Source organism: Stigmatopora argus, chromosome 1 (assembly GCF_051989625.1).
Source record: "Stigmatopora argus isolate UIUO_Sarg chromosome 1, RoL_Sarg_1.0, whole genome shotgun sequence".
NCBI classification, from domain to species: Eukaryota; Metazoa; Chordata; class Actinopteri; order Syngnathiformes; family Syngnathidae; genus Stigmatopora; species Stigmatopora argus.
Window position 1 is genome coordinate 4,943,024 of NC_135387.1, and position 13,562 is coordinate 4,956,585.

A 13,562-nucleotide genomic window follows, 5' to 3' on the forward strand; every position below is an offset into this window, starting at 1 on the left:
AATTTTAATCCGAACGTTAATCAGTTTAAAGACATTTTGTCAAAGTAAACATACTACTACTTTTAAAAGCTGAAATGATGTCTCTACCTGGCACAGCACAAAGTGCCCCCTTTTGGCTTCATATGCAACATGCATGACGTGTTTGGGGTGGCCCGGGCTGCGTGCATCGTGGAGTGCATTCTAAACGTATGCTGTAAGCCATTTACACAGCTGGCCTTTCAAAAGGGGGTGACTCAGCGAGAGGACGTCCCTGGATGGGGGGTCTGTCCCAAAATCCGCACCAAAACCTTGTTGGCCTCTCACGCAAGTAGACTAGAAAGAATTCTAATTCCTATGGGTGACAACTGAAATTGACAAGGCAGAATGAGTGGGATTTTGAATTTCATCGTATTGTAAAAATAATAATAAAAATAACAGTAATAAACCAGTGCATTGAAAAAAAAGGCCTTGAAGGAAATTGGAGGTTAATGCACCTTGCCACTGAGGCCCCAGAGACTTTCAGAGAACCAAGGCACTGTTTTTAAACAAAGGCCACACAAATTTTACTCTCAGGCAGCCTAAATAAAAATAAAAACCACAATAAGCAAATGTGGAAAGGAAGGAATTTGGAGAGGAAATGGACAATCCATCTGATTCTCCTCTATGCTTTTGTGAAGGCAAAGAAACAAAGTGTACCTGCTGCTTCTAATCAAGCTGTTAGGAAACTGATGGTATCAAAAGTGGCAACAGAGCTCTGTTGTCAGATGTTATATATTAGGGAGTACATAATGTGTTCCTAAATGATGATTAGGAGGTCTGAAGGACTTTTGTTTACCCCAATACTCCCTAACATCTGAATGGAAAGTGACCAATGCATTTTGCTCCTTTTTTCTCCAAGAAAAGCTTTCCTTCTTACCCGTTTGTCATCTTGCTGCATTCACCGTTAGTTGCACACTTTGCGAATACTTTTGACTTTCAGAGTCTTTGTGGTCAAATCCATCAGTGTTGCAGCCTGTCGAAAATAGTCACAATGCAGCAGCTACCACAGTAATTGCACAGTGCAGCAGAGGAGTCAGTGTCACCTCCCTCTTTCCTGCCAAGACACTCCAACAATGATTCTTTCCAAGAGTGCAAAACTGCAGCTCTCAATTCCTCTTCAATAAGTTTATGTTGACTTAGAAATGTACAAGAAATGCACTGAAGTCGTATTTGAGTTAGAAACATATCCTCTGAGCATACAGACTCATTGTGTGAGCAACTGCATCTGACTCAATTAAGCATGGCTCATTACTGAATGCCCATTGTTCTGCTGCTTGGGCACTCATCGGAGCGCCTCTGAATTGAATTTTGAAGGGAGCACCCACTGCATTTTGATCGCATTTTGCTACTGACTCCCTCATTATTCTGAAAATCCATGCTGGACATAGAAGAGACAGTACATGGTCGATTGGTCGCCGGTCTTTTGGTCGCCGATCTTTTGGTCGCCGGTCTTTTGGTCGCCCGGAAGGTAAGTGATAATTACCATTTAAATCGTTCCTCAAATTCCTTAAATCCAAATGAATTACTATTTAGTCATACTTAATGCCCTAGTAATTATTAGGCTAAAGAAAAGCTCAAAATTTCCTGGACTTTTATTGTTTTTTGTTGGAGAACTTGTTAAGACCCTGACTGACGTAGCTTCTTAAAGGGACAACGCATGTACATACAAACTCTTATACACTCACATGTCGGCTCAGTGAAACTGCCCATGGCCATTGTTGGCTTTTATTGATGAATAGACCGTGTTGTTTTACCTTGTTTTGTCGCCGGTCTTTTTGTCGTCGGTCTTTTGGTCGCCGGTCTTTTGGTCGCCCGTTGTCGCGGTTGGGGGCGACCAAAAGACCACGACCAAAAGACCACGACCAAAAGACCGACGACCAAAAGACGGCGACCAAAAGAACGGCGACCAATCGACCGCACACGAGAAGAGACCTGCTTCAACATCCATAGCACCAGCACCAAGCAGTAGCTGATGGAGCAAAGCTTACCAAATGCATTTTGTGACAGTGATTCCGCTCTTTTGCTCTCTATGCTGGGGATCGACCAATAATCATTCAGGCCAATTATCAGGGCCAATATTTGTACATTTGACGTATATCGGTATCGGCCATTTTTTTTAAATCCGGCCAGCCGATATAAAGAAATCAATTTAAAACTTGATTATTTTGGCTCAGATGCAGCTGCGCTTCTCCTCTCTCTCCTGCCTGTTTTCACCGGCTCTAACATAAACGAGCAGCTGCTCGTTAAATCGAGGACTTTGATGTTGTTGCGTCTGCTATGCTTCCATTCGCGGCAGCCTTTATTGGTAATAAAGACGCACACAGACACACCAGCACAAATGCATATTTAACCCCTTAACCCTCTGTAAACAAGTTGAATTGTACATTCAATAACTTAAATCATCGGTAGGCAACCTATGGCTCGGGAGACATATGTGGCTCTTTTGTTGGGTGTATATGGCTCCCCGCTAACCTGTGTGGTAAAATATTAGAACTGCTGATGAGAGATCTAAGTCCCGAACGCACCAATGGGAGCGTCACTGTGGGGCCGACACTATCTCTAGCGCCTTTTAATCATAATTTTTCTTCATTAGACTCTTCTGCATGCATACACTCATTGATCCTCATTGATTAGCAACAGTGAGAAAAAAATCAAAAGAATTGAGACTTTTTCACTTTCAACGTGGTGAAATGATTAATAAATGCACACATTTTCATTTATTTTTACTTTTAAATTATGAGTTTGGCTCTCAAGGAATAATGTTTTGAAAAATTTGAGAATTGTTTATGACTCTCTTCGTCAAAAAGGTTCCCGACCCCTGACTTACATCAACGTAAGTTGTAAGAATTCCAGATATATTTCTTACTGAATATAGGGGTAGAATAGATCATATTGACTTTATGGTTTAATAAAGTTCTACAATGAGCTTAAATGAGCGTTTTTTAACACAAATAATCGGTATCGATCCTGAAAAACCCATATCGGTCGGTCAATAGTCTACGTCACTCAAAAATAATTTTGAATGTTTGCACGAAGAAAGTCAGTTTGCAAATTATGACAAGCTGCATGCAGACTTGCTAGTAGGATGGCCACATGCCTGGCTTTATTTAAATGCCTCATCCTGGTCAGCGTTGTCCTTTTTTTGCACCTGAAAACAACATACTCCATCATGTTTGTTAGGTGCTCGGTGCAATAAGAGTACTACTCTGTCTTGTAGTATCCCTTTCACCCAAAGACATTCTGGAAAGGCTCCATCATCCCTGTGACCCTTGTTAAAAAGTGTTACGAAAAATTGAATAATAAATGTTGTTACCCTGCAGAAAAGTTTCTTTAGGGAGTATACTCGAGTGGGATGTAGCGATATCTTTTTCTGCACTAAATGTTCTTTTTTGGCATTGTGGAAATGACCACCCAACTTGTGGGTCATGTGCGTGTGGACTCAGAAATGACACAATTGGCCATGAATTTGACCGAATTTGACCATGACTGGACTGTGTATAAAACACAGCATGCATCTACATAGTGTTCTAAATGAACCAAAATCCATCCTACCTTGATTTACAAAGCTCATGACCATGTCTGCATCATTCAGGAAGTTGTTGTCCTGTAGGCTGGCGATGGGTGGTGCCTGCGTGGTGAAGATGGGCTTGTATGGATAGGAATACCTGTCGTCCTCCCCCTCTGTTGACATGGCATTGTACAGGTCCAACATAAACATGGGCGCAGAATTGTGCTTGCCGTGAAAGTGCGGTCGCGGCCGGTGCGGCAACCCCAAGATGGATAGAATCTCCCGCTGCATCTCCCTGCGCTCCTGGCTCCTCAAGCGGCGATGAATAAAACTGGAATGAAACTCGCTGTCCACGGAAAAGTTTGTAAAAGTCGTGTCGGCGACGACGCAGTAACTACAGATTAAAAGCAAGGCGGGAGCGCGTCTATCCCAAAGCGCTGCCATCGCAAACATGCCGCGCGTAAAAGTCTTCGACGCTGTTGTCAAGCGGCGCAAAAATGGTGAAAGCACCTTTAGCAACCGTGTTCAATATCCTGAATCTGCCGCCATTGCGTTGGGGAAATTCTTCTGATCGTCACCGTTCGACTCAATGTCCTTTTTTGAGGTTTCCACTATACGCGTGCGGTCATCTGTAGCTGGTCTTCCTCACAACCTGAGGGGCCGCTGGAATGACTACTTTGCCGCTGACTATACAAGTGCAAAGTGGAAGCTGACGCCTTTAAGCAGGAGAAAACACATCGAGATGGGAGGAGCAGGAGTAAGAGATCATGAGAGTTGTGGATGAATCAACACGCCGGATTTCTATTCTCAGTCGATTCAGGCAATGATCTGGTCGTTGCACCTCAGTAAAAGTTGAGGGAAAGCGTCCTGACGTTAACCCTTAATGGCGCATTCATTTTACTCATTGGGCTGCCATTGACGGTACTAGACGTCTAATGCATTTTATTTAACTGGGAGGGATGGCAGCAATAATTCATCCTTCAGTGGTCACCATCTCACCTCTCATCTCATTTTCTGAACCACTTTACCCTTACTAGGGTCGTGGGGTGGTGCTGGAGCCTATCCCAGCTGACTTTGGGCCAGATGCGGGGGACACCCTGAATTGGTGGCCAGCCAATCGCAGGGCACAGGGAGACGGACAACCATACACACTCACACCCATACCTAGGGGCAATTTAGAGTGTCCAATCAGCCTACCATGTATTTCTATGGAATGTGGGAGGAACCCGGAAGAAACCCACGCAGGCCCAGGGAAAACATGCTAACTCCACACAGGTGGACCGACCTGGATTTGAACCCAGGTCCCCCACTGTGAGGCCGACGCGCTAACCACTCAGCCGCCGGGCCGCAGTGGCCACCAATGGCTTCCAATTACTTACGAATTATGATTTAAGTAAAAAAAAGTTCATATAAAAATAGGACGGCCCGGTGGCGCGAATGGTTAGTGCGTCAGCCTCACAGCTCTGGGGTCCTGGGTTAAAATCCAGGTCACGTCCACCTGTGTGTGGAGTTTGCTTGTTCTCCCTGGGCCTGCGTGGGTTTCCTCCGGGTATTCCGATTTCCTCACACATTCCAAAAACATGCATGGTAGGCTGATTGGACACTCTAAATTGCCCCTAGGTATGGGTGTGAGTGTGCATGGTTGTCTGTCTCCTTGTACCTGTGATCGTCTGGCCACCGATTCAGGGTGTGCCCCCGCCTCTGGCCCGGAGTGAGTTGGAATAGGCTCCAGCACCCCCCACGACCCTAATGAGGATGAAGCAGTTCAGAAAATGAGATGAGATATGAATATAATGAAAAACGTGTAGGTATGATTGTGATTGCAAATGGTTGTCATTCTCTCTGTGTGCCTTATGGCTGACTGGCGAACACTCTAGGGCAGGGGTGGGCAAACCGGTCATCGAGGATCGCTCTGGGTGCAGGTTTTTGTTACAACCGATCTTGCAAAGACACCAATGAGATTTCTGCAGAAAACAAGAAGCACCTGACTGCAATCCACTGATTGCAGTTGTAGGACACCAGATTGGTGAAAGGGTGTCCTCTTTATGAGTTGGAATGAAAACCTGCACCCACTGTGGCCCTTTGTGCAATAGTTTTCCCACCCCCGGTCTAAGGTGTAGTCTGCCTTTCGCCCGAAGTTGGCAGGGATAGGCTCTAGCAACCCACGCAAACCTTATGAGAATGCGCGGTCTGGAAGATGAATGAATGAATAAAAAACATGTATTTATTCATCAATATACCTTAAGTGAACTTTATTTAATTACACAATTATTATTTTTAATTTCAGGCAAAATGGAAAGAACGTCCAACACCATCAGTGGCGACCAATGATTCGTTTATTCATTATTTTTCTGTACCGCTTGTCCTCAGAAGGGTCGTGAGGGGTGCTGAAGTCTATTCCAACCAAACTCAGACAACCATTCACACTCATACTACAATTAAGAGTGTTCAACCAGCCTATCAAGCATCTTTTGGGGGTGTCCACACAGAAAAGTCGTAATCCACTGGGTCAGCCCACTGGGTCACACTAATTTTTCTTAAAGCAACACGAGAACCAAGATGAGATTTTGCCTAATGAGCGTGGCACATGGACCTAGGCATCAATGTTGCAGTACACATTTCTAGCCCAACCGTTGTGGTTACGATGTGGCCCTCATTTGTTTTGCTATATACTACATTTGCCAGTCAGAAACAACGTAGAGCTCAAAAGAAAAATCTATTTTCTGGGCTGAGTGCTCTAATAAACCAACTGTGCCAGAGGAGAAATCCCCTCAAACATTGAAGTTATGGCCAAGCCAATATGGCCATAATATGGCCCACACACATCTTGCCTTGTCACAATTTAACCAGAGGTGCTATCTAAATGCCACATGCGGCCCAACAATCAAAGTTAGTCCTTTTTAACTCATTTACTTCAATTGCGAGAGCTTGCAAACATTGTTTAGTGCCAGCCTCTATCACTGCAGATGGAAGTCTCATCTCATTTTCTGAACCATTTTATCCTCATTAGGGTTGCAGGGGGTGCTGGAGCCTATCCCAGCTGACTCCGGCCCAGAGGCCTACTATGCATGTTTTTGGAATATGGGAGGAAACCAGAGTACCCAGAGGAAACCCACGCGGGCCCAGGTAGAAGATGCAAACTCCACACAGATGGACGTGACCTGGATTTGAACCCAGAACCCCAGAGCTGTGAGGCCGACGCGCTAACCACTCGCTCCACCGGGCCGCCCCTGCAGATGGAAGTTATTGTGTTTAATCTTGATAATAATAACAATAAAACACTTGGGCAATGAAAATATGTTGTGGGTTTTCTTCTTTTTTTTTTGCTATATGGCAAAAATAAACCTTTGACCATTTTTCTGACCGTTTCCACTCTTTCTTCTAAACTGAACTGTGGCAGAAAGTCAGTGACAAAGGGAGTGGCGAACAGCCACAGATTACAAAGGAGGGTTGCAGATGTTTGGCAGCTGCTTTGACGCTCCATCTCCCCCCAGTGCCCCAGCACCTCTTAAACACCAAACTTTAAGGAACACCACTGACCCTCTCATGAGTTCTGTTCTCACCGACAGTTGAATGTATTTCAGATGCCTCTTACAGGACTAAACTCCAAGAAGATTTGAGAGTGGACTTTCAAAGGCTCCTTTAGAGATGTTTTAGGGCTGCTGCTTGCCAGAAGATTTTTATGACAATAAAATTAGAACTTCAATCGCACAGCCAGCGAGGCTGCCAGACAGCTTTAGCTATGATTGTAAACAGAGGGGGTGGGCAAAGAGGGTCTTGCAGTCCTGTCCACTTGGCTCACCTTCCCAACATTTCAATATGGGTCTGTTGATTTTCTTTGGAAAAGTGTTGCATTTACTTTTCCAACTACAACTCTGAATGTCTCTCTTGTAGATTTCCCCTACTCATTGTGTGTTTATAATGGATCTTCAAATTAATTCAAACAGTTATTCAAAAGTAACATACTGCGGATAAACAGTTTTATCCATTACCACTGAATGGCTAAAGATGTTTATAGAGTAGACAAAGTACTACAAGGGTCTGTTATATGTCTGTGGTTCAATAAATTTCTCATTTATTCTTGCATATCCCTATTCGTGTTGGCTTGTTGAGAGCAAACCTCTCACCACTCCAGGCTCTGGCTTAGTTTTATCCAAGCCAGGCGATGACAATCATGGACAGGACAAAAAGAACAGACCTCCCTTTGTTTGCATCTCACCATGTCTGGTGACATTCACAGTAAACAGTGGGCACAAGGCTCAGCCTAGAGGGAGTGAGGCTCACTCAGAGGTCCTTGACAGGGGACAGAAAGCAGAAAAGCAAAGGAAACTGCATTTGAAGCATCAATAGACAACCCTCAAAACACTGCGTACAGCTGCACAACAGACTGGACTTTCCTGTCAGAAATTATCTTTTCATCTGAGGGCAGACTATCTGGCAAGACAGAACACAAATTGACAACAGACATGTTTATTTTCAGCCAGTCTTCATTTCACTCACAGAGCTGACGTTATCTCATATTATTCATTAGCGCAGAGGTGTATAGAACGGACAGGCTGTCGGCTGGGTGTTGTATACATGCTCATGCAACAAGAATGTGTACACTAACTGTGAGTGTTTTTTCCGGTCTGGATTTACTTGTTTGGTCTTTCATTGGCCACGATAGACTTGAAACACAGTCTTTTGCGGGCTCTTACATGTGTTGTGTAATTCTAGTTTAATTCAATAATTAAGTATTTTTCTTTTTCTTTATTACATATTTTGACATCTTGTCTTACCCCAATGATAAATGAGAGAGGCACATTTAGAATTGTCTTGGCTTCTGTGGATGCTACAGTATTTTGTGGTCATAAACAAAAATTGAATGACCTAAAAGCTAATAATAGATGGAATTAAACTAGTAATGCCACTCCCATCAAAGCCACTACTATGGAGTCACTGAGAAAAACGTGGGATGGTTGTGTGTAAAAAAAACACGTGGTCCCTATCTCACTTGTGGATAGATAAAATATTAGATGATGGTGTCTTTTCTGTCGTAAATTATCAATGGTTTTCAGTTTGAGGAACAAATATTCAAGGACAGGGGGGGCAGCAAACAAATGAAAACAATTCCCAGCCTTGATGATACACTGGCAATTTGTGTATTGCTCCCATTGAGGGCCTTGGAGTGTATGATCAGAGGCAAGATTAATATTTATTTCATGTGTTGCTTTAGAGAACAGCAGGCGGGAGTCCTTTGAAGACCTGTGGACCGAGGGAGGTGGATGAGGTCCATTTATGTGGGTGGAAGAAGGCGGGGGTTCAAGCAAGTAGACCCGCTGTCAATACAGTAAAAAAAGTCAAACAGTTCAGTCTAAACTGAACCCCTTAATACGAGCCTAATCCAGGGGTATCAGTGCAAGGACAGAATACAGGGAAACAAAGTTTCTGACAACGAACCAATGTGTTGTTTTTCTGTTCCCGTAACTCCTTAACTGTAACAATACTCTTCAGCAGTGAATGTTTCCACTAGTATGTTGCACTTCCAGAGGCCCTATGAACATATGAAACACAGCTGTTATGGAGTCAAACGAAAGGGGGTGGGAATACAGAACATTTTTTAATATTCATTTAGGTTTAAGGTTACATGCACCCTGGTCCTGGTATTCCATATAAATTAGCAAGGTTTTAAAATCCAGAAGCTATCAAACTTTAATATTTGCCTCTAATGCTTCAAAGATTAATGGCTCAACTAAACTAGCCGGAATGAAAACAAATTGTTAATAGTGTAAGGGAATTCTCATTTTCAGTTTTGGAATCAATCTGAGCTTTTATTGCCTTCTTCATAGGATTTCCACAATGGCTGAATTTGTATCACCGTAACAAATACGTTCCATGAAAGCATAATTATTATCTTGTTAGAAAAGTTGCCAATTTAGTCATTTTGTGGCATATTTTTGACAGTATCATTTGTTTGTCATGCAGCAGGACCACAGTTACCTGATACATGGCTTTTTAATGTATTGTGTCACCGAGAGCTTTTGGTATTCTTCTTAATGCCGGGCTTAGCTTTTAGCCATAACAGGATGTTATCATTCAGGCACCCGTGTCATCAATTTGACACTAGGCTGATCTCCTCGCGCAGCCTCATGCTTATCGGCGGGTTTTACTTAGGTGTCAGTTCCTGATAAGGGTCTGTCCATTCACAGGGATGTCTAAGGGCAGAGGCCTCATTTAGATTCTTTTCTCTTCCCAGGGAGGCTGTGCACCATTTCTTTTAACACTTCCTAAGCTTGCCCTGATCTGTCAATCAGAGAACCTCAGGTGATCAGTCAGAGCCTCTTTAGGGAAAATAGGACCGAGAAACCATTTGAGTTGAGGCGGCATCGTCAGACGGGCCAAAGAATGATGAGAAACAGAGAATCCAGGGAACTTGCAGGAGAAAGGTAGGGGGCTAGATGGGGAAGAGGGAGGTAGATTTGCTGAACTGTGGAGGTTGTGAATGGAGGGCAGCTCTGTTTTCTATTTGTGAGGATTAGGTTGACAGATTTGTATTTAGTTTCTCCAGGTCAAGCTGCAGTTAATCCCCCTCACCTGCAGTGAGTCCACCCCCTCCTTTTTCTCTTTTCCTCTGACCCTGCACCCCCCCACCCCCAAATTCCCCCTTTACTTCCCTTGTCCCCCTCTCACTCCTGCCCAGTACAAACACACATCCCGAGACAAGCACATGACTCGTTGCACTCTGTCTCCTCAGGTTAGAGCCTAGCACTCGACACAAATCTCTCCTGGGCAAAGGAAACAGCAGGGGGCTCCGTCTTTCTGTAGCACATGAAAAAGAACCCCCACAACCTGAGGTCGATCACATTCACAATTTTTTTCTAGCTTGGGTGAGGAGGTTGTCCCTCATCACTTTGAGATAGCAATTACTCCGAAATTAAGAACCATTACCACGGAAGCTGCTTGTCAAAGGCACTCTGAGTAAACGGGTTCTATTTGTAAAGGGGCACATTAGGAGATATGCAGGGTCAGGTCAGGGACACGGGCACTTTTCTCTTTAGAGGCCCTCACACGCTGTCGAAGCCTTCACACTTTGAAAGCTGGACTGCAGTGGCTCTGTGAATGCAAAGAAAGAAGATATATCTTAAACATGGTGGGTATTGAAGGAAACCTAATATTCAGGTTCATGCAAAGAAAAATCTTGAAACAGAAATGGTGCAACACAAAGTGACTCGTAAGTGCATTTTCAGCAATACTATATACCAAGGCTGGAACAACTAATTGATCAAATTAATAGAAAACTATATTTACATTTGTCGTCAACGATTTTGATTATCGATTATTGTCGGCAACTATTTGCGGGTGTACTCAATGTACAGTGGTACCTCGAGATACGAGCTTAATTCGTTCCGGGCTCGCATGTCGATTTTCTCGTAACTCAAACGAACGTTTCCCATTGAAATGAACTAAAAACAAATTAATTTATTCCAACCCTCTGAAAAAACACCAAAAACAGGATATTGGATTGGAAAAAAATGTTTTATTTGTTCTAATTTGCCATCTATTAACAAAGTAACACATAACTAGTGGTTTAATATTACTAAAATGCAGTGGCGGGCCGTGCATTTCATACCCATGCCTTCAGTAGTGCTGTGTGTGAATCAATCAACCCTCAATAAGTATTTTATGGCTATAAAACCTTTAATGCAGCTACAGCTCCGACACATAAAAATGAATCAATAATAACCTAAAAAAAAAATATTGAGGATATTATTGAGGAAAATAGACATTTTACTCACCAAAAAGTATTTTTATTTATACACAAAATCCATCCTCGTTTCTTTCCTCAAGAAGATTTCAATTACTTCTTTTCTATCGCCATCAAAGCTAATGCTGACAGTAGAGTCTGTCCTGTTGTATTTCAGGCATAAGTTTTGATTCGGTTTCGGGCTGAAAATGTCCGTTCGACAGAAGTAGTGGACACAGGGATGGTCACTGTCAAACCCACTAATGTGTACAGCTGCCCCATGCTCTCACTCAGATTTTTCTGCTAAAGAAAATCAAGGAGATCAGTGGGAGATTTTCCTGTAAAATCATCTGCGGCATACAGTACAATCAGTTCTGTTCTTAGCCGAGGCAGATCGAAAAGTGTACCATGGCTCTGCGTTAAGATGGAGAAGGCTGCATGTGGGAAAGTTTTCTGGTATTCCCGAAACTTCTGCGGGTCGAGGAGGGAGAGAAACATCAGTCTTTCGTGTTCTTGAAATCTTGTCCGCGTCTGGCAAATAATATTGTCCAGAATCCTGTCGTGGAGTTGGTGGTAGTGTGCGCGAGAATCTTGCGCTTGACCTCTTTGTGCGCTTGGAGCACCCGCACTGCGTTCAGTGGCCTCGTAAATTTCCTCATATTGGCTCCTCTCACGCTCAACTGTGTCACAAAACTCCTTTACTCTTGAAAGACAAAACTGTACATCCAGTTTGTTGTTCTGTAGTATTGAAAAAAGCCCGTCAGAATGCTAAAAAATGCCATTAAATGTGTATAGCAAAAAAACTAAATTCAAAATCATCCAGATGTGCTTTAAATCCATCAGCCCTCCGCACAGACTCATTCACAATTACAGAGACAAACAGTACTTTTATTTCCCTTCTGATCTCTTCCTCCATCACTTCAGCAATAGCAGTGATCAGGTTGTTTTGTATTTTGCCCGATGTGCCACTAAACACTTTATTAGTGGACAGGTGGTAATGTAAATCCGTGTTTCTCTCAGCAATGAGAGTAAGAAGTTTCACATAATTTCCTATGTTTGGGGATGCAGCGCTTTCATCGTGTCCCCGAAATGAAAGTTCCTGCTTGAAATGACGCAGTCTATCAAACTTTTTAAGATTTCCCTATTTTTCTTTATCTTTTCGTAGTGGCGCTCCGTTTCCCTGCGCACTTGCTCGCTGAACTGTAACTCCACTCGGGTTTCTCCAAAAGTTTTGGAGAGCACCGTTGCTTGTAAGTGTCCGGCAGTGCTTTGGTGTCTCGTTGCTGCTTAAACAAGTCAAATTTGCAAATCCAGTGTTGCTCCAAACACAATGTCGATCAGTGGCAAATAACAAGCACTCCCAGCAATACAATTTGCAGTGTTCCTCTGAGCCCATGAGCCAGGGGTTGCGTTCGTAGTTAGCGAACTGAAAGTGGCGGACAAACCCTTTTCCCGGTTGTACCAGGCTTGCTAGCTTCGGAGTTGACCACCCTTTCTTAATGACGTTTTTTTTTTCTGGAAAATTGCTTTGTCAGCAAATCTGCAAACAAATCCATTTGTTTTCCTCCGTCGGCCATTGAGGGTGGAGTTTGCGAGCTCTGGCTGGCTCACTCTGGCTTTGGCCCATCTACTCTATCACTAGCCAATCATAGTTGGTGAAAGCGATGACGTATCCCTACGCCTGCGCTTGGTGTCACCAAATTGAATTCTGATTGGTGCCCTGACGGCACACCACTGCTAAAATGTGTTTAATAGTACTAAAATTATACAGATTTCGAAGGGGGGAGAGAGGGAGGGACAGAGAGAGAGACTTTTTGCACGGCAACGCGCTTGTAACCAATGTTCCCTCTAATTTTTCGTTGGTCTGAGCAGAAAGTCAACCTCCCTGAGTGCACCGAGTACCAGTGTGAGCGACATCATCGGTACTCGGATGATTCGCCTAAAGACGTTTCGCCGACGGACGTTTGACAGACGGGCAGGTCGCCGAATGAACGTTCGGCGGAACGTCCATTCGGCGACCTGTCCGTCTGTCAAACGTCCGTCGGCGAAACGTCTTTAGGCGAATCATCCGGTCACGACATCATCATTGCTCGCTATGGGCACACCAGTATCACACCTGCCACAAGCAGGTGCATGTCAATGTTCCCTCTAATTTTTCATGTAAAACATGCTGTAAAACACGAAAAACATAAGTGGAGAGAGCTACTGCCACTGGCTGCCGCTTGAACGGCGCCATCATGGGGAAAGGGGTAAAAAAAAAAAAAAAAAATCCGCACAGCTTAGAGGGAACACTGCTTGTAACACAACATAAAC

At 43.7% G+C, this 13,562-nt stretch overlaps 1 protein-coding gene and 1 long non-coding RNA gene across 6 annotated transcripts in view; both read right to left on the reverse strand.

Moving 5' to 3' along the window:
- Window positions 1-13,562, reverse strand: part of bmp7b (bone morphogenetic protein 7b) — a 42,910-nt gene that overhangs the window by 27,985 nt on the left and 1,363 nt on the right. For 4 of the 5 annotated variants that reach the window (XM_077621268.1, XM_077621191.1, XM_077621116.1 and 1 more), the window contains exon 2: window positions 10,454-10,618. In XM_077621268.1, the coding sequence (XP_077477394.1) occupies window positions 10,454-10,514 (61 nt within the window). In that variant the 5' untranslated portion in view covers window positions 10,515-10,618. Of the gene's footprint in view, window positions 1-3,570; window positions 4,298-10,453; window positions 10,619-13,562 lie in introns of those variants that run through there. The other variant, XM_077621042.1, reaches the window with a different exon arrangement.
- Window positions 7,750-10,050, reverse strand: LOC144090337 (uncharacterized). Its single transcript, XR_013305347.1, has 3 exons — window positions 9,506-10,050; window positions 8,966-9,059; window positions 7,750-8,844 (listed from the first exon to the last, which is right to left on the reverse strand). It is a non-coding gene; the product is annotated as an uncharacterized LOC144090337 (long non-coding RNA).